This window comes from Poecilia reticulata, chromosome 11 (assembly GCF_904066995.2).
Source record: "Poecilia reticulata chromosome 11, P_reticulata-male-v2, whole genome shotgun sequence".
Lineage (NCBI taxonomy): Eukaryota > Metazoa > Chordata > Actinopteri > Cyprinodontiformes > Poeciliidae > Poecilia > Poecilia reticulata.
In genome coordinates, this window is record NC_088840.1 from 4,889,909 (window position 1) to 4,916,110 (window position 26,202).

The following is a 26,202-nucleotide window of genomic DNA, read 5'->3' on the forward strand; positions in this document are numbered from 1 at the left end:
ATGCTTGTGGGGTGACTTTAAACGAGCCTTCCGTGCAAAAAATAAAAACCGCTCAAACGACTCACAGCTGGAAGTAAGGAGTGGTGTCAACTTTCCTCGGCCTGGTGTCGAGGCCGACATCAGGCCTCGACACCATGGACGGTGGTGGATGTCTCACTGAAGTCACGTTAGCCAATGTAGCTAAGAGTAGCTAATTCTTCTAGCCTTTTCCTCAGCTACACAATGCATTTTAATATATTTTCTTTGATAACTTTGAAAAAAAATATTACTTTTTGTTTAAGTGAAATCAAATCTTTCCCAGAGACAAAAAAAAAATAGATTTGGCATCAATATTTGAACATTAAGGAACCGAATGTTTAATAAGGCATCCTAATTTTCACTCTGTATTTCCTAAACACCAGCCATATTTTATAAAAGATTACTTTAGTTTATTTTCAACCGATCAAACAACGCTTCACAAGTTCACCCTCTACCAGAACTATATGTCTGTTGGAAAGTATTTGGTGATTAAATTGTGAGTTAAATTCACAAACCCAATATGAACTATTTCACACTATTTCACACTTTTTCATTCTTTTTTTTTTTTTTTTTTTACAACACAGTCTTCCAGAACAACGTGCTGGACCTAGAAGACAATGTCATGCATCAATTAGCATGTTAATTAAGTCATCACTAGCGTTCGCAGTCTGCTCTCCACCAGCTTATTTACATCTATTTGATTCTCTCCTGCTCTCTTTGTTCACATAAATATTTTAATGAGGCCCGATTCCCAAGAAAACAACAATTATTGGTATATTTTTGTCTGTTTCTGTTGGGAGACATAGGCCGAGAGAAAGCTGCTTTAAATAAAGCCTGAAGTTGACAGATCAGTTGGACTGTACATTTGTTTTCAAAATGTGAGCAGTCCAATGTCCTTGACCACAAATTTCATCCGTTTCTAGTTGAAATGTGCAGTTCAGTATCCATCTACTTGATATTTTTTTTGTGGAACGTAAATGATCAAAACTGTTATACTTAGAAAGTTTGCTTATAGATTTTTTTTTGTTGAGCACTTCTGACATATTAATATAAATCACCCCACTGCTGCCATCTCAGTGACTTTCTTGTGATGTTTAGCGACATTTCGCGCAAAAATATTGATATCGGCCAAAATCAGAATCGGCAGGTCAGACTTTTTAGAGATCGGTAATCCGGCGATCGGCCAGGAAACTGCAATCGGTGCAGCCCTAGTGCTTATTGATAGACGTTCAGTGTTGTCATACATTGAACATGTATGACAATATGTTGTCATACATGTCATGTATCGAGTCAGCGCGATAAATCCAATTATCACACATAGCTGCTTTTTGGCATTTAGCAGCTATTTTCTGCTAAATGCTAAAAATGGCATTTAGCAGAATGCTGTTTTCCAACCATAGTCCCATCAGACAGATGCAACATACAAACACCTATCCAGTTTCCTGCATGAAAATCAGAAACAGAAAAAACAAATTAAACCCACCGTCTGACACCTCAGACGCTCCGTTCGGATCTATAGAAATCGAGTTTGTAAAGTTTCTGCTACACACAAATTCCACCATCGACGTAACTGCAGCGCAGCTTAAATCTCCTAAAGCAAATTTCACCCCGCATTGTGGCGCGCCTCATCATTCTTGGCTGCGTGGCTCTGACGGCCCGCCGCGACGCGTCGCCTCTCTAAATAAAGCCACATGACAGCTCCTGTCTCCCCCCACCCAGCCTCCCGCTGCGACAGCAGCATGCTATTCTCCACAGATTCAATTACGGCATGACAGGGATAACGGCAAGATGAGAGTTATTACTTTGCCATTAGCGGACAAAGAAAAAAAAAAAAATCCTTGCCATGGAATTGTGATGTTTTATTTTTTATTTACTCATCCGAATGGAGTCAGACCCGGAGAGCCCACGCTCTGTTAGAGGCAGCCGGGCTGAGCTGGAAGGTTACCTTAGCAGCAGGAGCAGGCTGGGTGACAGGAAGGTGTGGAGTACACATGCCTCTGATAAGACTGTGCGGTGGGGGTGATGTGTTCACTGAACTGACGAGTGTAGAGGCACAACATGCAAATTAGTTAGTGGAGAGGTTCACCTCTGCTTTCATAGGAAAGCATTTCAGCGTTAATGTTCGGGTTGCATCCACGGTTTTCCTGATTTTTATCACATCGCTGCGAATGGAAAGGATTGTATCTCACTGAGGCATCAGGATGTACGAGTCTCTTTGAGTGGAATATTTTTATCACTCTTAAATGTTTGTGAACGGTCAGTAATGGTAATCAGGAAGCCTTGATTTCACATCTAATGAAATAAAAAAACAGCAGTTCACTGCGAAACTATATCTATTCTCCAGATTACAATAATTACGTGAAATTATAGAGCAAACGGGAAACAGTAATCACCCTAACTTGTTTTAGTTGTGAGGTAAATGGAGAAGACAAAAAACCATGAATTCTAACCACTTAAAGGGAATGCTCAGACTAGTTTTAGGTAAAAATGCTGATAATATAAAATGGATTCTCTCTCTCTCTTGCTCTTTAGCTGCGTTTCCATTACAAATGTGCACAAAAACATTTTTCAGCATTGCGCTAATGTTGAAAGATCACAATTTAGCAAACATGTTTATATTGAGTAAGAAAAGCAATTAAAATCACACTTTGATGAGTTTGTTCATGCGGTAAGGCTTTTTTTTTAACGTCTTACTGCGTCGTCTTCGTGGTTTGCATCAGCTGCAACATCCGATTGTTGTTCTTGTGACGTGAGATAAACTAATTTTGATCCACATGGAAAGTTTTTTTTCGAAAAACAAGACTCTTCGAAATTACTGTTAGCATTAATCAAACGTATCAAAATCTCCAATTGTGCAATTATATGGTCAACAGAAATGAAGCTTCTCTCCTTTTTTTTCCCTTTTCCTTGCACACGCATTTTCATCAAGAAATATGTATATATTCACATTTTAAAGAAGTCTTCTCACACACAGAGGTCAGAATGTCTTTTGGGTCACCATGGCCACGGTGGACAGGAGGACATAATATCCTGAAACAAGGCATAAATAACAACCCTACTGTCCTGGAAAGTGTTTCTAAGTCGAGGTCTGGAGCTGCAGGAAGAGGAGAAAATGACAGAATAAGACCATAAAAGATATATTCATGTACATTAGCATTTTTACAAAATATTTTAAATATTTTATCAACAGCCTCGTTGTTCTAAATAAAAAATTAGAATAGAAAAGAATTATTCCGCAGAGGGGAAATTCAACAAAGTGACAGGCAATCAAAGCAAGTAGGTTAACGCAAAGATAGATTATTTAAAAACTGAAGAAATAAAAAAATAAGGAAGACTGGAGACTTTTTCCCCCCCAACAGTCTGGGTCAGAAGAGTGAAGTGTTTATGTCTGTGTGCGTAAGCATGTTCAAGGTTGGGGGTTTTTGTGCGTTTTTGAGGGAGTTGAACTAAAACGCAAAGCATCTCTAAAAATAAAAAAAGTAAAAGCTTTTAATGGAAATAAAATCTGTTCAAAAGTAGAAGGAACAGAACACAAGAACAAATGAAGAAACTCAACAGGGAGGAATGAACGTACAGTATATGGCAAGACCTATTGAACATAATTAAACCACAGGGATGGTTACCTGTTAGGTCAGGTGGACGGCCATGTCTCAGTAGGTTTGCTGTTCTTTATTACTATTTGAATTTTCAGATGATGAACTGAACGTCACTCTTGGAGTATATTGCATCATTTATTATTATAAATGTCTTATTTTAAGAATTTGATTACAGTTGCCACAATAATTTCCTATTAATCTTTAAGAAAACCCAAAATTGCCCGTATTGTTAGGATTGTAATTCTCTTTTTTTTTTTTTCTTTTTTTTTTTTTTTTACCGTTTTCTCTAGTGTTTATTCAATGAGAGCATCAATGAATTTGATTTGGTAACAAAACCTTGTATGATTTCTCCCTACTACTTTACAGTTTAAAGGGTCAGTATTATGTGATTTTCCAGGCACATTGTGCCATTTTACAGCTTAATCATGTAACTTTAACTTTAGTTGGTATAAAAATGTTGTATATACCAAATATGACTTAAAGAAATTTGACTTTTAACGCCTTGAAATTGGGCCTCTGTCTCTTTAAGAATCTCCTGCTCTTTCTGAAACTCCTCCTTCAGGAAGTCATCACAACATGGCTCCTCTCTTAACCTTTCACCAACGTTTTTACCAGTGTAGCACTGAGGCGTAGCTCATCTAATGAGTTCAGCTGACTTTCGGAAGCTGCAGCTCCGAGGAGGAGCTTCGTCCTCGAAGGCGGGGCTAGGTCCACCCAGGTGTTTTGCCCAGCTGAGTGGTTGCCACGGGTGATTAAAAGGTTTCTCAAACATGCATAGAAGAATCAAAACAATACTCCATGTATGCATTTGATGAGGGAATAACGTTATAAATTGATGTTACATAACACTGCCCCTTTAAGCACAACATTCTGTTTTTTGTCTTGTAACATCTTGACAGAATATATTGAATTTTGTGGTTGTAATGAGACAAAACATGGAACGGTGAGCATGAACGTTTCTGTGGGGCAGTGAATAATTCACATCACAATGCAACCAAATCCTGTAAAGCCTTAATCAAAGACTCCTGAGATTGCTGAATAGCATTGGCTTATTGGCTAAAAGCCTGTTATTTATTCAGCCATTTGCGGCGCCAAAATCGACTGTCATCACAAGAGATTTTTTTTTTCATCTTCCTCTGATTGACAAGTGCAAGCTGTGTAGCTTTTGAATAATTAAATGTTTTCATGTATAGGCTTTTTGAAGTGCTACTAAGCCACAGAGGTTGTTGGATTTAAATTTGAAATGAGTTATTTTTTTTGTTTTTTTCCAGTTCTAAGATATGAACATCATCAATAAGCAAAAGCATATGATGTCACAGAAATGTTAAGTTTTTTTATTATTATTATTTTTATAAATGTTATTTTTTGGATGCTTACTAACAAACACTGAATCTGGCTCCTCTTTATGTCCATATGGAGATAAGACTTACATTTCCCACTCAAAGAAAGAGCTTTTATCTTTAAAATGTGAAAATGCAGCTGACTTTATCGAGCTAAAATTGAGATAGCGGAATCGCCTCTTCATCTCCTTTGTGGTCCCGAAACGTGCGGCGTAGCAGAGATAAGGGAGACAAATGAGAGCAAAACAATAAACACAACCGGCCTGCTAAACGCTCGCCTCGGGAACACAAACAATTAAGCGTGAATAGAAAGTGCAAAACAAGGATAAAGAGATGGAATGGCAAATAAATCAATGCATGAAGACCACAGTAGTACTAAACAGGACTCGGTCGATGCAGGACGGTGGCCTGCAGACACACACACAAAAAATACTATTTGACCTGCTTTGAAATGTCGAGAGCGTGACAAGTGTCTGTATGAGAACAAGTTTGTGTGAATATGCAGGAGGTTTTGATTGTTTCAGCCTTTTTGTTTTATGCAAACCCAGTGGTGGTTGATGAGCTAATCTAAACACCTGCTCTACTGGTGATCTGTCAGAGAGTTGGTGTGTGGGTCGCCTTTTCTTTTTAGCTGAACCGAAACACACCAAATTCTGCAGCACATCTACATGTTAAGGTTGTCAAAGTCAAGCTAGCATAACTGACCATCTTCTCTCTTCCTTGCTATTTTATTTTGGTTAAAACTTTTCCTGACTTTATCTAGTTGTTGTAGTGTCGACAAATAATAGCTGCATATATATATATATATATATATATAATCACATTTACATTTAAGGGTTAGAGCATTTTATTTCTACAACTTAACAGCTAAAACCAGTGCTAGTCATTGTCAGCTAACAGTTTTTTGCAAATCCAGTGACGTCTCCATGGAGCGCTTTGTACAATGCAAATACTTAAACTCACTACACAACAACTGTCAGAACTGGTCTCCTGTACAACATATTCACTTTTTTTTCCAAAGAATATAACAGTTATTATATCTTTGAACCGCCACATTATTGCTGTTCTTCTGTATGTTCCCTTGTCACACCAGAGCGTCTTTTATCTTAGAAATGTAAGGCTGTCTTGCATGCCTCATCGTCTCATTATTCATATTTACTCAGCTGAATTGAGCATCAGTCAGGCTTAAATTCTACAAGATGATGTATGCTTTGGCAGAAACCTTCATTAAGATGGATCTTAAGCCGTGAAAGTTTAAATTCCCCTCTCGACTCATCTCAGCCAGCGCTGAATCTATGCAAACACGAAGGTTTTTCCCTCGTTTGTGAGAGCGTTATTACAGTAATGAGACGTTCCTGTGAGGCGACAAATGGCCAGAATGTTTTTTTGGGTTTTTTTGCCAGCGCCACCTACACATCTAAAACATGTCAGAGAGCAGATAACCCGCGCTCGGTACCAGCAAGCAACATCCTGAAGCTTTAAAAGCTTGTGTCCAATTATTCCTCCTCCTCTTTATTGTTATTAATGTGTCCCTAAAAATTCAATTTAGGTTTTTCTTTTTTATGGGCACTCAATCAACTCTGCAATCAGGCCTTTTTCTTTTCCCAGTGGACCTCATTGTAAATCAAAGAAAAACGCAGGTCAACGGATTGATTGCTGTTTGAGCTGCAACAACACATAAAAAAGAAGGAAAAAAAACTGTGTCAGAGGTAGAAGGTGGATTTAGATGCTTTCCACGTGTGGTGTAGTGTTAAACATAGCTGTGTGTAAATGCTAACCCAAGGACCCATGTAGGTTGCAGAGAGGCGTGTTGCCCTAATGCTAACGGAGAACACTGTCAGGCAATTGGCTTGTTTACATTTCATCAGTGAATAATTCAGCAGGTCTACAATGCAAATGGCTTAGTTAAACAAAAAGGGGACGATAACTGGGGTTTTTCCATCAACATTCTTAAACGACTCGAAGCGGCCGGCTTTCTGCAGACACTCTAAGGATGAGCTTATAGGATGGTGTGATGGATGTTTGCCTCCTTTGTTGACCCTGAGGTCCCCACAGAAAATAAGAAAGAGGCACATTACCACCATGAGCCACGGCAAGGTTTTTAAAATGTAAAAAGCTTTCAAATTTACCATCACATCTCTGGTACTTAAATCAAATTTGTTTTCTTCGGCTGTATGGAGCAGAGAATACTGTAACGTGCTCACTGGTGCACTGCAAAAACACACAAGGTTTTTTTGGGGGGGGGGTTTGTCTAGTTTCTAGTATGCTTGAAATAAGATAAAATTAACTCACAAGTAACTTTTCATCAAGAAATGGAAGCTTGTTTTATGCTAAAAATTCCTTGTAAAAAATATGTTTTTTACATATCTGTTGAAACTGACACTATGTTGTGACAGTTTGGTATGATACAGATAATCTATTAAAAAAAAAAAATCAAGCACCTCCTCCTTCTCCCAGTGCTAACTGGAGGCAACCAATCAGAACCAGGAGGAGGGTCTTAGTGCTGTTAATCATAATCTTGTGTGGCGCTGTTCATTGCCTCCATGCCCTCTGCTACACTGCAGCTAGCATTGCCTGTGTTGATTGCTAAGGCTAGTTAGCATGTCCACCAATGACTGCAGATGAACGTTTGGTTCTGAACCATTAGCACATTCCGCAGCGAGTACATGAGGTTGATTGACAGCGCTAAGACCCGCCCCCTGACTCTGATTGGTTGTTTTTGGTCGGAAGGGGGACATTTTGTTTAACAGGGTGACTGTAACAGACAGTTGATGTTTACCAGTAGAATGAATTTTAAGGTTGGATGGTAGTATAAGATTAGACATGTAAATGTAAAAGGTCTGCTTAAGTCTCATCTTTACTAAAAATCTCGATGTCAAAATTCTATTTTGACACAAGAACATCATAAATACTGTACAAGATGTGATGCGCAGTGTTTTATATAATTATTACCCAGCTGAAAGCGCACAGGCTTCTCTGATTGTTACCCAGCCAGGGTTGTAAAGACCAGCTGCGGTAACAACGGCAGACTGAGGATGTGGAGCTCGCAGAGAGCTGAAATGCCGCTGACCTTTAAAGTGCTACCTATTACATGCTGTGCGATCCAGCTGCACCTTCAATTGTTCGGCCATGTCATACAACGCAGAGATTCTTGACACCGGACATTTAAAGCGGAAATGAATGTTAATTAGGCCAACAGTATCCGAGAGGCTGCCGGATAACAAACAGCCGTGACATTAAAGCTGTTGTCGCTTACTGGTCGCCATGACACCACGCCATTGTTGTTCCTCACTTCAAAAACAACCCAGTTCAATCCTGACTGCAGACAGACGGTCTGCTCCCCTCAATGTGTTCTAAACATTTTTCAGCACTATAAGGATGAGTCAGTTCTACCTCTGGGGTAGCGATGCACGTCCTGTCAAGTCGGAAGTCCTGAAGCGGACCACCAACAAAATTTAGCACCTTTTAAAATATAATGTTTTGTTGTTTTGACAAATAAAGATACCATGCAAATTTTTCTAAGTCTTAAAGTTGCAGTATTATGTGATTTCGAGGCACATTGCGCCATTTTATAGCACAATCAAGTAACTGCTAACTTCAGTTATCAAAATGCTGTATATGTCAAGTACAACTTAAAAGAAATTTTACTTTGTAAGTTAGCACTTTGAAATTGGGCCTCTGTCTCTTTAAGAAGCTCCGGCTCGTTCTAAAACTCCGCCTTCAGGAAGTCGTCACAACGTTGCTCCTCTATTAACCCTTCAACCACATTTCAGTTCCTGAAAGAGCAGATGTTCTTAAAGAGACAGAGGCCCAATTTCAAGGCGTTAACTTATGAATTTAAATTGCTTTTAAGTCGTATTTAATATATATAGCATTTTTATAACTGAAGGTAACCCAGTTACTTGATTGTGCTATAAGGTGGAACTCTAAGCCTGGAAAATGCAAAATACTGCCTCTTTAAAGTAATCCAGACTGAAATAGACTATAATTCGTGACACTTGATTGTCTAAATTGCCGAATCCTGACATTTGAATTCAAAAGTCAATTTTACAAATCACTGCCCCTTAAAGGTCTCGGAGAGTTTTTTTTTTTTCTTATTTTTTTCCCATCTTAATCCATGACCCCAAAATTACTACTGAAGTCCACCAAAATCATAAATAAATTGGGGGAGTGGTATGTAAAGTTTACATACCTCTGTGACCTACTTAGTTTGTTTTGTACACAAACCCTTTTTCTAACATCTTTAGCCACTGTAGTGAACACTATTAAAACAGGAAGTCTTAAGAGTGGTAAGCATAGCAGCGACTTGCTCTGACAAGATTTTTTTTTTTACTCCAACGTAGAGAACAAGGATCAGATCAATTATTTCCTTTCTGCAACCAGGCTAGCCTGAAAAAGAACCGTGTCAGCGTCTTTCTTGCTGCTGATTTATCCCGCCTGCCTCTCGACAGAGCTTCCAGACGGCTTCCAGACGGCCATTTTACAACAACACCGGGACCGTCTGCACAGGTGCTGACCATTAGTGGAGATGGTTTGCCATGTTCAAATACACGTCTGTGATGAATGGTGACCAGCACGGCACAGTCTGTCGGCAGGGAAGCACTGCTGAGCGTCAGTGAAGTGAAGCTTTGAACTTTTTCAGACAGATGAATGCAAAGCAGAAAATGGGTTTCCAGAATGGCTATAAATAAAAATCTGAATGTAAATAAGTAAATTTAAGAGCCTTTCAAGATAAAAAAAATAATAATCAAATCAAATTAACAGAGTAGTAATATATAGTGGAAAAAAAAAATAAAATCCACAAAAAATTTTAAATGATGGAATCAAAAAAGAAAACATTAAGAGAAAAAAAATTACCCAAACTTGAGCCTGAATAGATGAGCCTTCAGTTTTACTTGAACAAGTTTGGTGGACAGAAAGTGTGGGACCAACTTTTGCTGCAGTTACTATCATTGTTTGCTGATTTTCTCCAGTAATAACTTTCCCGCAAATCTGACCAATCACGTGAACATGTTCTGCATTTCCCTCTTTTCTGACCAATCACTGCAGCAACTCTGAGATTGGTCAAAATTACCAAAACTGCAGTTTTTGTCCAAATTAGCCTTGTAAGCTGAGTAAAGCTGCTGCATGCAGCATTTAAGTTAATCATTTGGATTAACTTAAATGATGATGATCAACCCATGTCAGTGTAACATATTAAACTTGGTAACAAGAATATTGATATTGCTGTTACCCATTTTACATAAATTAACCCAGTTCTTTTTCAGTTTTGCTTCCGTTGACATTTCGAAAATAAATTTGCTTAATGGAAACATGGCAATGTTGAAAAAACACATTTTTCAATAAAACGTTTTGGCGCTAGGATGAGACTGTCTTCTGTCTGGATCAAAACTGGTTTATTTCACAAAACTAAAATGGAAACACTTTTTTTTTTTGGATCACAAGAGTTGCATGTCTGCCCTGTCGGAAACCATGAAGAAGACGATGACAGGAAGTAGTTGTCATTGACAAACATGGCTGCATGTTCTTCAATGACTTGTCGCGTGAACAAACTTATCTAGGTGTGGTTTTAACTACGCTTCTAATTTAATGGAAACGCCGCAATGCTGACATCAGTGGAATATTAACAAAGTTCTCCACACATTTGAAACGGAAGCTCAGCTACTGTTGCTTTCCGCTTAACTCAAAGAAATCTTGTCCTGTCTCAACAGAGCAAAGAGTCAGAATTGAAGCTTGAAAAACGTTTTGGAAAAAGTTCCACTAAAACCAGTCATTTTAGGCTGTAACGGTCACAGGATGATGCACTTCGTTAGTTTTCCTCAACATGAAGCTTTTTGTATCTATCCAAAAAGTTTAATCTGCTCCTTTTTTAAAAAAATTATTTAAAAAAAATGTTCCTCCATGTGAAGTGTGAAAAACTTGTGGCCGATATTTCAATTGCTACCTTTCAGCAACAACTTTCCTCTTACGCTCCTCAAAAATGGCCACATCTCACTGTCAGCGAGCAAAAGCTATTAGTGTTGTTGGGTTTTTTTTGTTCTTTTTCTCCACTGTCTCGTTGTTTGCCTCACCACAGCAGTCCCTTTCCGTCTCTTTACGTTTTCAGCTTTATCCCGCCTACTGAGCTGTCGCGCTGCACAATAGATTAATCATTTCATTAAAATTAAATTTGGTGTTTAGTCATGAGCGTGACCCGTGTCTCAGGGGAATATTCATTAACAGTAACTGACAACAAACTCAGCAGTCGTGACAAGGAGACATGATGTGCGACTCCAAACGAGACGGAGGCGTCATCGGAGAGGGGGGCGGCTGAACGAATGAGCGGCTAATACTTTAGCCAGGCAGGTGGGCTGCAGTTTAAAGACGCACGTTAGCCGTTTGGGCCGCAAATACAATACAGAAATGATTCAACAGAGAAGGATTAATAAACCAAGTTTGTGCCTGAGAGTTGTCGTAGTGATTTGTTCATTGTTTCATCTAAAATGAACACAGGTATGTTTTTTTTAGCGCCAATCTGTTCGCCATCAGTATGATTTGAACCGATGGGGAAAAGAATACATTTCTGCAAAGAAAAAAAAATCCCAGGAATTTTTAGATTAATCTCAGAAGTTTTCTACAAAAATATTGGGAATTTCTGTGCTTGTAAAGTTGAAATTTTTCTAGATAAAAAACCCTCAGAAATATTTGGAGAGAGCATAAACATTTCCAACCTTGAACATTTTTTACTTTTAGCAAGTTTTAACTTTTGAGGGTTTTTTTTCTAGAAAATCTCTTTAGAGATTAGTTTCTAAATTTCTGAGTTTTTTTCTAGCAAGTTTTCGACTTTTCAAGCTCAGAAATGTCCATGGTTTTGGTTTTTAGAAAATTTCTGAGGTTAATTTCAAAATATTGGTGTTTTTTTAAATAAAACTTTGCTACTTTTTTCTATCTGCAAAGTCCCTCCTATGCTGTTGTAAATCGGTGAGAGTTGCCCTGTTGGAGCCACATTTAAAAGTCCCACAGTGGATCTTAAACTCAAACTTCTGTCAGCTAAACAAAAATAAAATGGAAATTATAGAGTTCAAACCATTCCAATATATTTATAAAGTCATGAAGTCATTCTGGTAAATTCTTTAACAGTTTCTTTAAATTCACTAAACGCAGTACTTCAGTTGTCAAGACGACGTTGCTGTTTCTAATTGCGACTTGCTGCGAAGCAAAAGCCTTCCTTCCTAAAGATTTTGAAAGATTGAGCCACATTTTTCCATCAACTTCTCTAGATTATTTTATATCCCTTTGTGTTGGCTCAGATCAGTCATCCTGTCCCCGTTTGCAGCTTGTAGATAACGCTGCTGCTGGTCTGTTAACAGGAAGTGGTGAGTTGATACCAGAAGTTTACATACACTAAATCAAAACACCTACATCATTTTTACTGCTGTCTGAAGTTAAATCAGACCAAACTTCTCTTGTTCTAGGTCAGTCAGAATGACCAAAATTATTTCTATTTGTTAAATTCCACAATAACGAGAAAAAGAAAATGTCAGATTTCTTTTTTTTCTTATGTAATTTTGCACAAAAATCAACATAATGTAGGATGAAAATCAATCCACCCTGAACCTGAAAAAAGTTCTATAAAGTGGTGGCACTTTAAATATGACAGCAAATAGTTCCTAGCTGATATTGATCAAATAATGGCTCAAGTCATTTTTGGACAAGTTTTTTTTTTTTTTTTTTTTTCTGCTTAAATCATCTTTTGGCATTACAAAGTGGCAGATTTTTAATTTTTTCCCCCAAAATCACTTTTGACAAATGATTAAGGAAAGGTGACAATAAAATAAGTATTTTTTATTTATTTTTTTTTACAAATAAACCATGTAATATTTGTGCCTCTGAATGACTTTTTATTTGTGGGACATAAAAATGTCTCTGCATTGTCCAGGTTGCAAACACATGCATTTGACCCTTGATAACTTCCATATACTTTCACAACAAACCACCAGCGAACCCATGTCTCTGCTGAGGGGGAATAAAACCCCCACCAGTCCTGGTTTTGTTCTTTCAACCCTCTGAACTTTATGATTCCGTAAACCTTCTGAACAAATGGCTACATCAAGGCTTTCACAGCAGCTAAAGCTGGAGTCGCACAAAGAGAACCCTTCCAAATCAAATACCCCTTTTTCAGAGGCATTTATGTTCCCTGAATATTTTGGCGTTTTGTGGGTGAAGAACCTCTGTTTCCAGTGCATAAGCAATCCAATTTATTAGCTCCGAAGGGCCAGAACATCCATTTATTTTGTTTCAAGTCCATCTGCCGTGAATATTTTTCTCAAGCCAGGGCAGAGAAGCAGAGGGCCGATTTGATGTAGTTGAATATTGATTGAACCAATTTAAAATATCTACCTCCTTAGAGCAGTTGAAACACACACACACACACACACACACACACACACGATTAAGTGAATAAGCATTCCACAGAGTCCACTTATCAACACAAGTCCACTCTTCTTAGTGCCCTCAGAGACGGGAGTTATTCTTGCATTGACCCCTCTGGCAGGAAGCAGAAGGATGAGCGCGTTCTTCGACGGAGCTCTAAAAGCAGGAAGTAATTTCCGTCCTTCAGCTTCAAATGAATAACATTTCAGAGGCTCTGAGAAGACAATAATAGAAAGATTTAACAAAAAAGGCTCGACACCGACTCACAGTGAAGGTTTTTGAAAGAAAAATACAGATTTTTTTTTTTCTTTTATGAATGGCAGAGATTTTACACAACCAAAAGTCCTTATTTTTCAACGTGTTCAGGTGTTCTCTGAAAAAGCTTAGAGCACGTGTGTCAAACTCGAGGCCCTGGGGGCCAAATCTGACCTGGCATAGCTTTTTATGTGGCCCTTTAAACTCCTAATTACATCATTAAGTCCTTCAGGTTTTTCATAAATCTGCAAAATTCACACAAAATCAACAAATCTCCACATTTTTTTCTCTGATTTTACTGCAATTCTTTTCAAAATTGGTCAGAAACACGGAGTTTAAGTAACTGCTGCCTCAGTTATAATTGATACAGTGAGTATTAAAAAGCCACATTTAACATCATACATTAGTGCAAATATCGTAAAAATTCCTTAGACATTTCTAAATAGGCACCACAAAATCTGCAAATCGGATTGTAAAAATTTTTTTTTAAAACAATCACAAACCCCTGGAGGAACAGCTATTTATTGATATTTTAATATTTTAACAATTTAATTGGTTTTATCAATATATTCTGGCACACCGGCCACCACCAAGCTGTTACTGACTCCAGATCTTTGGCTGCTTTAGGTCCTGGAGGTTCTTTCAAGCTCTTGCAAACTGTTGGTTTTGTTGTGTCTGTGTGTTTATAGACAAATGTTAAATCAGCAAAAATGCTGTTGAAATCTTCAAAATTAATTTTGTAATCTTGCTAAAGTGGCATTCCTAAGCTTCATGTTTATTCCCTTCTGTCCTTTTTAGTTACATTTCTCCAAACTTTGATGTTCCATGTTCCCAGTCCTGCTGATTTTCATTTTGTTACCTTGACGAGGTTTGCTGTAATAATTCTCCACTTATGGCTTTATGCCTCCACCAACTCTGTTGCGCAGATACAACCATATCCTTTGAACGCAAGAACGGTTCGAGGAATGTGACATATTGAACTTGTCATCAACAATAAATAGCCTTGGCCAGTGATGCCTCTCGCCAGCGGTTGTTCTGACAGGTCCAGGCTGAAAATGTCAGGTTGTTATATAGCCGTCATCTCGGACTCTGTAATGAGGGAGATGATGCCGCTCAGGCCAGAGCTCCCAAATAGGTAACGCTAGTCACACAGGGGGGTCAGACTCGTGTTTCAGGCTTTGTGTCACTTCCTACTTGTGACCGAAGCCAGCTGCCATTGTCAAACTGTATTCCCGCCAATTACTGTCCCAGTTTGAGAGAAAATTGTTGGACAATAATGGGGATGCTTCGGCTGCTCTGCCAAGAGGTAATTGCCTGGCTCCATACGGACACTGGATTGTTCCGAGCCGCTTTTTGGGGTGGTGGAACAAGGTGATGGAAGACAATTTAAGCATTTTTCTCTCTTCTGTCTTTCTGTATTTTTTTTTTTTTCATCTAAAATCTGTGGCTCCGCTTATATTAAAAGTATCATACCAGTTTAACTTTTCTACATTTTGCTATGTGACAACCACAAGATTGTAGATTTAATGTGCTGGAACTACAAAAAGTGGTGTTCAGTTGTGAAGTGGAAGGAGAATAATGTATGTATCATATGTACTGTATATGGTTACATACTTTTGTTAAAAAGAGAAATGTTGCCTGCTTACATATTCAGCCGTCTTCACCACAATCCACTTCTGACAGTCTAACTACCAAAAAACGACCGTCTTTCTTAACGGCTACACAGCAAATTTGGCAGAGTTAAACTTTCTCAGCACAGTGTTGATTTAACACTCAAAAGGGTTAAAACGAAAGGTGTTGGAAAAAAAGGGATGGAATGGAAACGCACAACTCTATTTACAGATTTTATGGGGTAAAAAATTGCAAAAAATCTACTATTTTGTGTTGGCCTCTCACATCAAACTGCAACCAAGATTAAAGAGTTGGGCTATAATGTAAGAAAATGTAAAAAAAAAAAAAAAAAATGTAATAAAAAAAAAAGCCCAAGGGGAACATAAACTTTCGCTGTGTTTCATATCTCCTTAAGTAATTTAAGCAAGTTGGAGGGAATCTTATTAAGTAAGACGCAAACTCTTTTTCTGAGGCCTGCTTGTTTATTTATTTCTCATCTTTGAGAGTGAAAGACTCGCTGAATTGTCCAGGGACACAGGCAGATGACAAACTCGATCCACAAATGGGGGGAGAAAAGGAGGGAGATGTGAGAGAAACGGCTCTTAAATTAAGGATGTTTTTGTCTGTCCCTCCAGGATGAACCAGGCTCCTACCAGTGGATTCGAGGAGGATGTCGGAACACGCACCACCCATCATGTCATGTACCCAGAGAGCGCCATAGACTTGGACAACACCACCAGCCTGGTTCTGATCCCGTTCAAGACTCTGGACCTGCAGTGGCTCATCAGTGCTCTGACCACTGGCGCTATCACACAGTAAGACCTGTGAGAGGAGCTAAAGCTCCACTAAGCTGAGTCGGTTTTCAAATATGAACAGAAGATAAAACGTGATGTAAAACTCAAACCCATGCTCTAAAATGGTGCAAAAGAAAAAAAAATTAAGCATAGAGTAAATTCTGACGATAACTAAAACAAAACAAACACGTTATTTGAATAACTGCATTCCTGCTAAATTACATATTATATGACTTTACTGTGACGGATGTGTTATGTTCATTTTGATGTCAATTCATTGAATACAGGCAGAAGGAGATGCAATGTCATTGTCTTTAAAATCAGTTATGGATACCTTCAAATTTGTAGTTTCAATTCTCATTTTAGTACTTAGATGAAAGTCAAATTTATAGCAAGAGAGCAAGCAGGTCATTTAAGAGATAAAGATGTAGTATACAGCGATTAAACACAAACAATTTGAATAAACAGCCATAATACATTTAAATCATGCTGTTAATTAGCCAACATTAGCTAGCTGGGTAAACCCCTGTGCACTAACAGCAGAGTAAAAGTTGTCTGTTTAAAATCAAAATATATAGTAATTAAAATAAAAGGTTAGTTGTAGTTTGAAAGTAGATGTAGCTGAACGAAGTGCTGCAAAATATTGTACAAAAACTAACAACCTAGAGCAGGTTAGCCATAATGTTCCGCTGATTTCCAACAGAATAGAATAATAACTTAAATAAAACCTCACTACAATCTCGCTAATATTAGTTAGTGTCTTTAATAATGAAGTCATTCTAATATTATTTCAACTTCATTCTTGTAATTTTATGGATGTTTTGTAATAGTGCACAAAAAGCCAATGTTTACAGTTAGCTAGGCTAACAGTACAGATCCTGCTAACTGCTTATACAGGATGCTAATGAGGCCTTACGGTTTGCTTTACATCAATACGAAAAACACAGTTTTATAATAAATTCTCTGTCCTTCTCATGGCATAACATCACTTTTGATCCTCATCCTACAAAATGAATAACCTTACATGACATGAGTTACTGGAGTTATTTCCTTCCGTTTATTTTGTAGTTCTTAAAGAGAAATTGGCATCAGCGAAATTCAGTATCAACAGGTCAAACCAAGAGATCAGAAATCAGTTTCTATGCATCTGTGTTTCATATCATCACTGGAAAAGCAATAAAGCAACATGGTAATTATCTGTTCCGAAATTTGTGTAACATGATCAGCAAAAATTTAGTAGATTTATTCATCCTATTTTTCTTTTTTTTTCGCTTTGTTTTAAGCTTTTGCTATAATGAATATTTTGCAGGTAATCATTAAGTAAAACAAAAATGTTTGTTTTTTCTCTCTCGGTGTGAGAAGAGAAAAAACAACTAGTTTCCGTTACCCACTTTCTCACTGCCAAGCTGCAGAGGCATTATCATGCATGCTGCATGCATCACACTCCCAGAATCATTTCCACTCCTCTAACACCAGATTGCCATCCAGTCACACTCTCCTGCTTTTTCTATCTGTCTCTTTGCCACAACAAGGATAATCACTTTGATTTTTGATTTATTCATTTTTGCTTCTTTTCCAGTACATTTCACCTTTAGCCGCTTCTCTCTCACTTACCTATAATCATTAGCTTAACTACCGGCCACGCAGGAATAAAACAGAGCCGCTGCCAAGCAGAGCCGCGGCTAATAAATCAATCATGCTGCGATGTTAGATGGTGGGAGTTTCCAAGCAAATGTGGCTCATAAATGCAGAGTTGTCCCGCTGCCAAAGTAATCCGTCTGCATCATTAAATTTGAACTCCACCAGCAGAGATGTCGGCTTCAGCCCGGCGGCCTTCGGATCGCTGTGAGTTTTGCCGCGTTTTCAGTGAATCGGGGCTCCGAGTGTCGAAGGACGCAGGACTATTTGTCCACATTTGCATACAGAGAAGACATTTTTCATGCTAACTAAACATGGGCTCGGCAGCAGGTGCCGCACACACCTTTCTATTTAAATATTTAGTGTCTGCACTTGCAGCTTCACACCAGATGCTCTCGTGTAAAAAAAAAACAAAAACAAAACAGAAAGACGAATGAATGAGCTTTACTTTGGTATCTGCCTCGGTATCTGGATTTAATTAGCTCCGATCGGACAGGCTTAATGAAGAAAGACACTGGACGTTCATTTTATTCACCATCTGCTACTTTTGAATGAAACCATTTCGATGTGTTATTATTCTGGAGCTCTTGCTTAAAAAGAGGAACATGGCTTTGTGTGTATGTCTCTTGCAGCACATATTTACCAGTTAAGGCCAGGATAAAGGCGAATAAAGATAAGGTGGGCTTAAAAATTCTTATTAAACGTGTTTTCTTGATTAAAAATGCAATATAACTGAGTTTTTGTTTCTGTTTTGTTTTTGGGGTTTTTTTGGTTTATTTCAGGTGTTGATTTATAGTCCAACTTTTTTCAAATACGTCCACGAGTCGTGGCTGGAAGGTCATGGACGATATCCGTCGACTGGCTTCCTAAGCTTGCTGCTTGCTCTCCACATATGTGACGAGGTAAACTACACTTCTCCAGTCCAGCAGCAGCGTCATCTTTCTGCACAGTGCTGTTCTCACACAATTCGTTTTTGTGCAACAAAGGCAGCTAAAATAATACGGCTCTGGACTGAGCTACACTGCTTCCCAAAAATATTTGTATTGCTTGAACCTCAGTAATGGCACCGACGTCACGTTTGCTCTTTAATTTTTGCAAGCACACTAGTTGCACAGGCGTTGGGACAAACGGTATGGCAACATTTGAAATGCGTGTAACTTTGGAAGACGATGACGTTCCGGCAGCTTCGTTTCCACATACTTTGTCAAAGAAACACGGTGTGGAACAACTTAACATACCCTGGTAAAAAACAGCCCCTTGTTCTATGCTTTACGTCATACTGGAGTCTTGACTATTGAGAAATGATTACTTCTTGGAGGAGTGGACTCTGCTGAGGTTGGAAACTTTACCCAATTGCTACCACTTAGCCGTGATGTATGTAATGTGCCAGTTTGACGCTAAGAAACTTACCAGAAATTGCCTCCACTCAATATTTGGAAGTGTGGCCAACACGGACTGGATAACTTGGTTCACTTCCTCCGCTGCCATTGCTACAATTCTAAAGCAGCGCAGAAAATCAATGTCGTCGTTCACAACTTCATCTGTTCACTGATTGGCGCAGCTGAAATTCTTTGGGAGAAATCCAGGTCAATGAGAGAAAGGCCAGATGGAGCTGTAAAGGGGGATGAGAATCGAGTTGAATTGAGTAGAAAGGCAATGACCAGAATACATTAATTGTGACATGTTAACAAAATTGATGGAAATAAAAATCTACCCAAACCTGATTCAAACTTTTGATTGTGGAAAGGCTAACAATCAGGGAAGGCGTTGCCAATATTTTGATGGTGTCAACATTGTGACGTTGAACATAAGAGGAATCAGAAAGCTGCACCTTTACTGTAATCGATATCTTTCCTGCAATTTTCAAGTCATAGTATCATAGTTGGATGTTTTCTTACAGTAGCTGAGGGTTACTATTGATGATTTTACATTTTATTGGGATTGTTTTTTTCTGTTTCAGGTCAGCGTGTTCGGATTTGGCGCCGACCGGTACGGAAACTGGCACCACTATTGGGAGACGAACCATTTGGCCGGAGCTTTCAGACACACCGGAGTCCATGACGGAGATTATGAATATAATGTCACCTTGCTGCTGGCGGACAAGCACAAAATCCGAATGTTCACTGGCAGATGATGGCAAGCATGGGATGACCACCCATGCTTGAAAAAGAAAAATACAAATAAAATACTCATTTCATCATGTCTCTAAACATGTCTGCTTGACCTCTTTTATGCAGGCCCGTTATTTCTTACTAGCTGAAGCTGCTGTCACGGTAATTAGAAACCAATAAAGATTTCTGTCAGACGTTTCATTGACCAGACAAAAAGCAACACTGCCGCTTTCCAGAAGCTACGACCCACCTCTGAGCAGCCAGGAGGAAAATAAAGATGCATGCCATATTAAAATGCCAATGTCACATGACTAAACGTTTCCCTCAGGTTTTTTTTTTTCTCTCCTAACCAACTTTAATTTGTTTTTCTTTTTGTATGACTTTCTGTGGACATCTTAAGCTCGTGTGTGTTAATGAAATTGAAAAGAACAAAGCCGTTCTGTCAGCAGCAGAAAGACAAAGTGTTGCATTATACTCCTGATGTATGTGTACAGAGACCTGAATTGTTAATGAGGCCCATGTTTTTGAAGCTGCTAAGCCCTGCGTTTATAGCCAAAAAAAGCTGGTGTCAGAACCCTATTGACTAAGGTGTAAATCTTATTCATAAATCGACACAATGCGAGAGTTGAGGCGTCTTGGTTTAATGGCCATCATGACAAAGTCTCGGTTGTTTTTATTGCGCCGATCAATTCTCGCATTACTCATTTCCATCACGTCGCTCCTTGCTTGTGTCCTTGCAGATGTTTGACAATCGAAGATCATTCTGAAACTTATCCCCCAAGGAATGCGTTTTATTACAATGTGGCATTTATAAAATATATATTTATATATAAAACGCCCACTGGGCTGCAGTCAGCCTTCAAGAATAACTGATGTTGTTAGCCTTCAAACATATTATTATCCAAACTGGGAACATTTCAATCAAACAAACATATTAATTTTTTATTATTTTAATTGTTTTTATATTTTGGTAATTCACTGAAAGTGGCTTCAGTCTGTTATTTTTTCCCTAAAAATGTTTTCCAATTTTAAAATGCAATCTAAAAAGAAATTCATTTACATACATAGAAAAGTAATTTGTCCTGTTGGTTGTTTGGCTTAAACTTTTAATTATCAGACTAAGTGATTAGTCGCTTACTTCCATGAAGATTGGTGTTGGACTTCAATATTGACATTTATTTGATTTTAACTGCTCTTAGATCCTGCCTGTGCTTAGCCTTTAGCTCTTCCAGACAAACGTTAGCCTGCTGACATGCTACAAAGAACACCACTCTGTTAAATGTGCTTAAGTGAGAATTTAGCCTCTTGATGTTGTGGTGCGTTCCATGACTTTTGGATGTCAGAATAAAGTTTAAAAATATAAACTAGAAGATTTATTGAAGCTGAAATTCCAACTAGGAATGACGGCTAGCAAATGTTAGCATGCTAGCATGTTAAACAGAGCTAGAGAGCACTTAAAAATGCACTAAACTGAGTCAAAATTTTAACCTGCTGCTTGGAAGTTGGAGTAGCCATGTTGGAAAAAATAGCATAGAACAAACTGGAAAATTTTAATTTTGACTTGGAAAGTCAGAGATTTCTCACCGAGCCCAGATCTCAAAATTCAGCATGGCTGCCACACTTTGAAAAGATGGTTCATGTAATACAGAAAGTAATTTCCCTAGTGTTTTTGGCACTTCTGACAATTTATACATCATTCATTGACATTGCACATTATTGGTAGGTTGGCTCAGAAGTATTCATACCCCCGGCAGATTTAGGTATAAATCTTAATCTTACTTTCTTCTGATTAGAATTTGGCATAGATGCACTGGAGTAGCCATGCTCGTGTTGCAACTTGAATCTGACAAAGACTGGACAGAGTTAATGATTAGGGTGATGGAAAAGAGGTTTTCCCAACCTTAACTATAAGCTCCATCAGACCTGGAGCTTATATTGTTGTAAAACATGCAAAAATAAAAACTGGAATGCAATTATGAGAAGCCTCTGCTGCAAAGACAATAGTCTTCCATGTATTATTGAGAAAGGTGTTAATAATTTTCAGCAAGACATTTTTTTTAATTCAATCTAAATGAAATTTTAAAAAGATTTATATACTAATTTCAGTGTTTTATTTCTCCTTTGAAGAAATATCTCTCCTTCCCTATCAGAAATAATCTTCTTATTTGAATGAAAGCAATGTTAAATCTCAGTATACCAGGGGTATGAATAGTTTTGGGCTTACCTGTGTTTGCCAACATGTTGCTTTGGTTATTAAAAATGCAAAGCAAAATGTTGCTGGTGGCCTGCATTACTAACTAGTTTGCTCGGTTACTATAAGCACAGAAATAGAAAATCCCACTGATAGTTTAACTTGGAACTGAAGCAAGGTTTTAAACACTTGGGAATGATGTCATTCCAGCTTCTGAGGTAAACGGAACAAACATTTATATGGAGCTAAATTGGGGCCATAAAGTTTGTTCAAAAGAAAAAAAAATAAACTGAAAAAAACAAATTAAAAACTTGAATCTGAAAAATACTTTTGAACTTTTTTTTTCAGTTTCAAAGCATTTTTTCTGCTTCAAATCTTTATTTTCAGTTTAAATTTTTTTGGTCCTAATTTATCTCCATACATTTAGCTTTGGCTTAGATACTCTCCTAAAGCCACCATGATTAAAAATACTTAATGTACTTTCTGGAACAGCTAAATTACTCAGAAGCTATTTTTCCAATATATGCATCTTAGAGTTTGGGCCTTACGGATAAGAATCATCATGATTGGCTTTCATATGATATAGCCTGCAAAAAATGCCTTATTACAAAAAATATATATATAGCGTGCAATTTTTATATACATAGTGACACATTTGGAATGAAAAGTAGATGTAAGTGCCTTCATGGACAGTTTTTGATATTTATTTTACCATCAAATCCAGCTGTATTCTGATATTTACAAATTTGTAATGTCTGTTATTGTCTGTTCTAATAAAAAAAATAATGCAAGTGGTATATGCAGTATAACAATCTAAAGTTACAGATAAGATGTCGACATGTTTAGTTTGTCAGTTTTATCATCATCACTCCATTTTGTGCAGGTTTGAAATAAAATCTACTTGCTCAGCTACTGTATGTATTTAAATGTTCATTACTCTGTGGTTGAGGGGGATAAAGCATATCCATTCACACTCCAGTGTTTTTTTCCCCCCAGACTTTTCAGGCATTAAGGTTGGGTGCTGTCTCCTGATTGGTTAAAATTTGCTCCATGTGCCTTGAAACCAAACTTTACATTGTGACCTGCTTTACATGTCTTTGCAAATCTGTAGTTATCTCAAGGCTGTTGTTTATTTGTTCTACAGGGAACACTGTCATCTAGTGGACAAGCACTTGTTCTTTTCATTAATAATCCTAATAGATGTGATGGAATACTAACAGTAAACGCTTTATATTTCATTGTCCAACTTTTAAATAATATTTTTGAGTGTTTGAAATTCATCAATGAAGCAACATGTCAACTTTACTGGCCTGAGAAGTTTCGCTGATGTTGACCTGAATGGGACAGACGAATGATTAAAATTTTAATAATTTAGTTATTCAGCCATCTGTGGATGCCCAGGTGTGTGTGGGGGGGTGGGGGGAGGAGGTAAATTATTCATATTTGATTCGAAAGAGAAATAATTGCTTATAAATAAAAATCTGTATTTTAGATTTCAAGGTGAGAACTTTGACTGGGTGTCCTTTTGTTCTGCAGTGTTTTAAAATCAACATATACCCTCATTATTCCTGTGTACATTTCTGAAACGAGTTCATCAACCATAACTGGAGAAATTATCAGTGTTTGCATCTTTTTTAAATTTTTTATCAGTGTACACTACAGACTTTTTTTAAAATAAAATTGTTTGAATTCAAATATATTTTTTATTAAAATGGTATGGATAGACCAGTGGTTCTTAACCCTTGGGAGTCAGTGTTCTAAATGGCCGTTTTTGACTAATTTTTGATTTTACCTTTATATTTCTTAATAAAAACCATTAATATTGCTTTATGTGCTATCATTTTTTTCAGGACAGCCTGAACTTTGTCAATTTACACATATTTTTGTCATTTGGACATACTGACATTGCATTTTGGGCCTAAAATCACACAAAAAAAGAAAATTCGAGTAGGAAAAGTTTTTATTTTTGTCACTGTGAAACCCACAAATATGTATAACAAATATGTTTTATGGTTTAGAATTCTAAAGTATACTCTATATTTCAAAATTAGTATGTACAAATATAGCAAACAACTCATGTATATTAAATTATTATCAATAAAATGTAGGTAATCCATTCGTTCCTGTGCTACTATTTACAACATATCAAATCAAGATTCCAAAAAATGTATAACTTTCCTAAATATATTTAAATCCTGGGAATTACTTCTCCTGGCAATTTTAGCACACTATAAATTTCAAAATCAATATGTACAAATACAGGAAACAACTCATGTTTAGAAGATTATCATCAACAAAATGTAGGTAATTCATTCATTTGTGCACAAACACATCACTTTGCATGGAAGGGGCACAGACAAAATATTGTTTTGCTTCCAATAGTCCTGAATACTGGGCAGTGAAACTACCCAGTATTCAGGGTAGTTTCACTGCCCTGAATACTGGGTATTCAGGGCAGTGACCAATTTTTTTGGTCAGTAGACCAAAAAAATTGTACAGATCTTCCATTTCAATGTCATTCCATTTGTACTTTTTCCCTAAAGTATTTTTTTGCTGCATTTTTGTTTGTGTTGAGGCAAATTGTTTTCACTGTCAGTGGCAAAATATAATAAAAAAAAGATCTTTTGGACTATGAGAAGACAGGTTGTTTATTTGGACACCGGGTGTTCGCCGTGGCTGAAACCTGCTTTACTCCCGGCACACTGTCAGGATCCTCCTCCGTCTTCCAGGGATCACTGTGGGGGAGTGGCTCAGCAGCGCCACCTCTCGGTGATCGAGACCGCGCAGTTGCACATCGCCGCCTACTTTTCAGTTTCGATCTTCGTTTAGCTACGTTTGTCCCTATGTTTGTCCCTACCTCATCTTCTTCCTGATAGCCATGTTCTCTCTCTCTTCCTGATATGAATGACTGAATCGCTACATTGTCATCAGAATCCTCGCTCTCTGCTTCAGACTCAGACTGCGAGTCTCCCTCATCTTAGAGCTCAAAAAAGAGCTTTGCTGCCTGCTCCACATTCATTCTTCTCATCATTCTTTACAGAAAAACAAAATACAATGTCCGAAATACAAATTACGAGGTAGATCGTCTGATATCACAACTATCTGTTGACGTGCCTCTCTTTTTTCTGTTCTCCGTTCCCGCGTTACTTTTTTTTTATTTTTTTTTACTTTTTCGCGCCGTTACTTACGTCACTTACCTTCGTTTATCTGCAACAAAATGTGATCAGATGCTTATCAGTTGAATACGTGAGCTTGAGTGAGGGGATCTGTTGTATTCTTTGTGTTGCGAGAGCTCCGTCTCACTGTGGAACGGAGCGGGTTTTACAATTTCGCTAATTGAAACAAATATGGTTTACATATTTAAGCATAACTCCGGTTTTACTTGGCCTATTAACACAATTTAAAAACTGTTGTGTAGTTTAACATGTGCACTTTAAACACCAGTAGAAAGTGAGACTGGGGGAGGCGGAGTCTTGCTGCTACGACGCGCCAAATCAGACATGTAAAAAAGACTCGGATACGCGTCAATTGACTCTGAAGGGTTAACCTGGGTTCGATCGAACCCCAGGGGTTCAATGAGTCGGTCTCAGGGGTTCGGCGGAGCCTCTGCCGCGGAGGTAAAGACACACTTGTGTAAAGTCGTGATGACGCCCCGCTTTACCATCACTTGCTGCAGAGGATCACGTTACATTGCTTAGCCAATCAGCGCTGTGGAGGAGCCCTGATTGAAGGAGCTCCACTCTCAGCATGGATTTGAACTTGTGTTATTAATTACTTCAGCAAAACTCAGTTTTTACCAAATTCTGTAGCTTTCGGTGTACTTCTAAATCTACTCCTTAGTCGCATCTTTTCGGGGTGGCTACTGCCTCTAGTGGGGTGGAGGTGGTAACACAACTAATATAATTTACTAAATCAGAATACCACAAAGTCTTTATTAATTTTTCAGTCTCTTAAGAATGTAGAGCTAATTAAATGATCTAAAGACCTTAAAGTGGTTCCAGTTTCTCTCGATGGTCAACTTGTTGAAACTGTGGCAAATTTTAAATATCTTGGGTCGTTCCTGGACGGCCAGCTCAACTTTGCTGAAAACACTGACTATATTTTGAAGAACTGTTCTAGAATCTAGTTGGGTCACCCCTATGTCTTGAATTTGGGGGGGAGGGGGGATAAAAATCATATTTTATCACTACAGAATGGTTCAGTGAATTAGCATATGAAACTGGTGGGTTCGGTACC

The 26,202-nt window shown here is 37.9% G+C and overlaps 1 protein-coding gene across 4 annotated transcripts in view; it reads left to right on the forward strand.

The window, feature by feature from the left end:
- Positions 1-23,212, forward strand: part of LOC103472023 (CMP-N-acetylneuraminate-beta-galactosamide-alpha-2,3-sialyltransferase 1-like) — a 110,233-nt gene extending 87,021 nt beyond the window's left edge. For all 4 annotated transcript variants that reach the window (XM_008421370.3, XM_008421371.3, XM_008421368.3 and 1 more), the window contains 4 exons: positions 15,868-16,047; positions 18,297-18,342; positions 18,447-18,566; positions 19,625-23,212. In XM_008421370.3, coding sequence (XP_008419592.2) covers positions 15,868-16,047; positions 18,297-18,342; positions 18,447-18,566; positions 19,625-19,798 — 520 coding nt within the window. In that variant the 3' untranslated portion in view covers positions 19,799-23,212. The remainder of the gene's footprint in view (positions 1-15,867; positions 16,048-18,296; positions 18,343-18,446; positions 18,567-19,624) is intronic.
- The last annotated feature ends 2,990 nt before the right edge of the window (positions 23,213-26,202 follow it).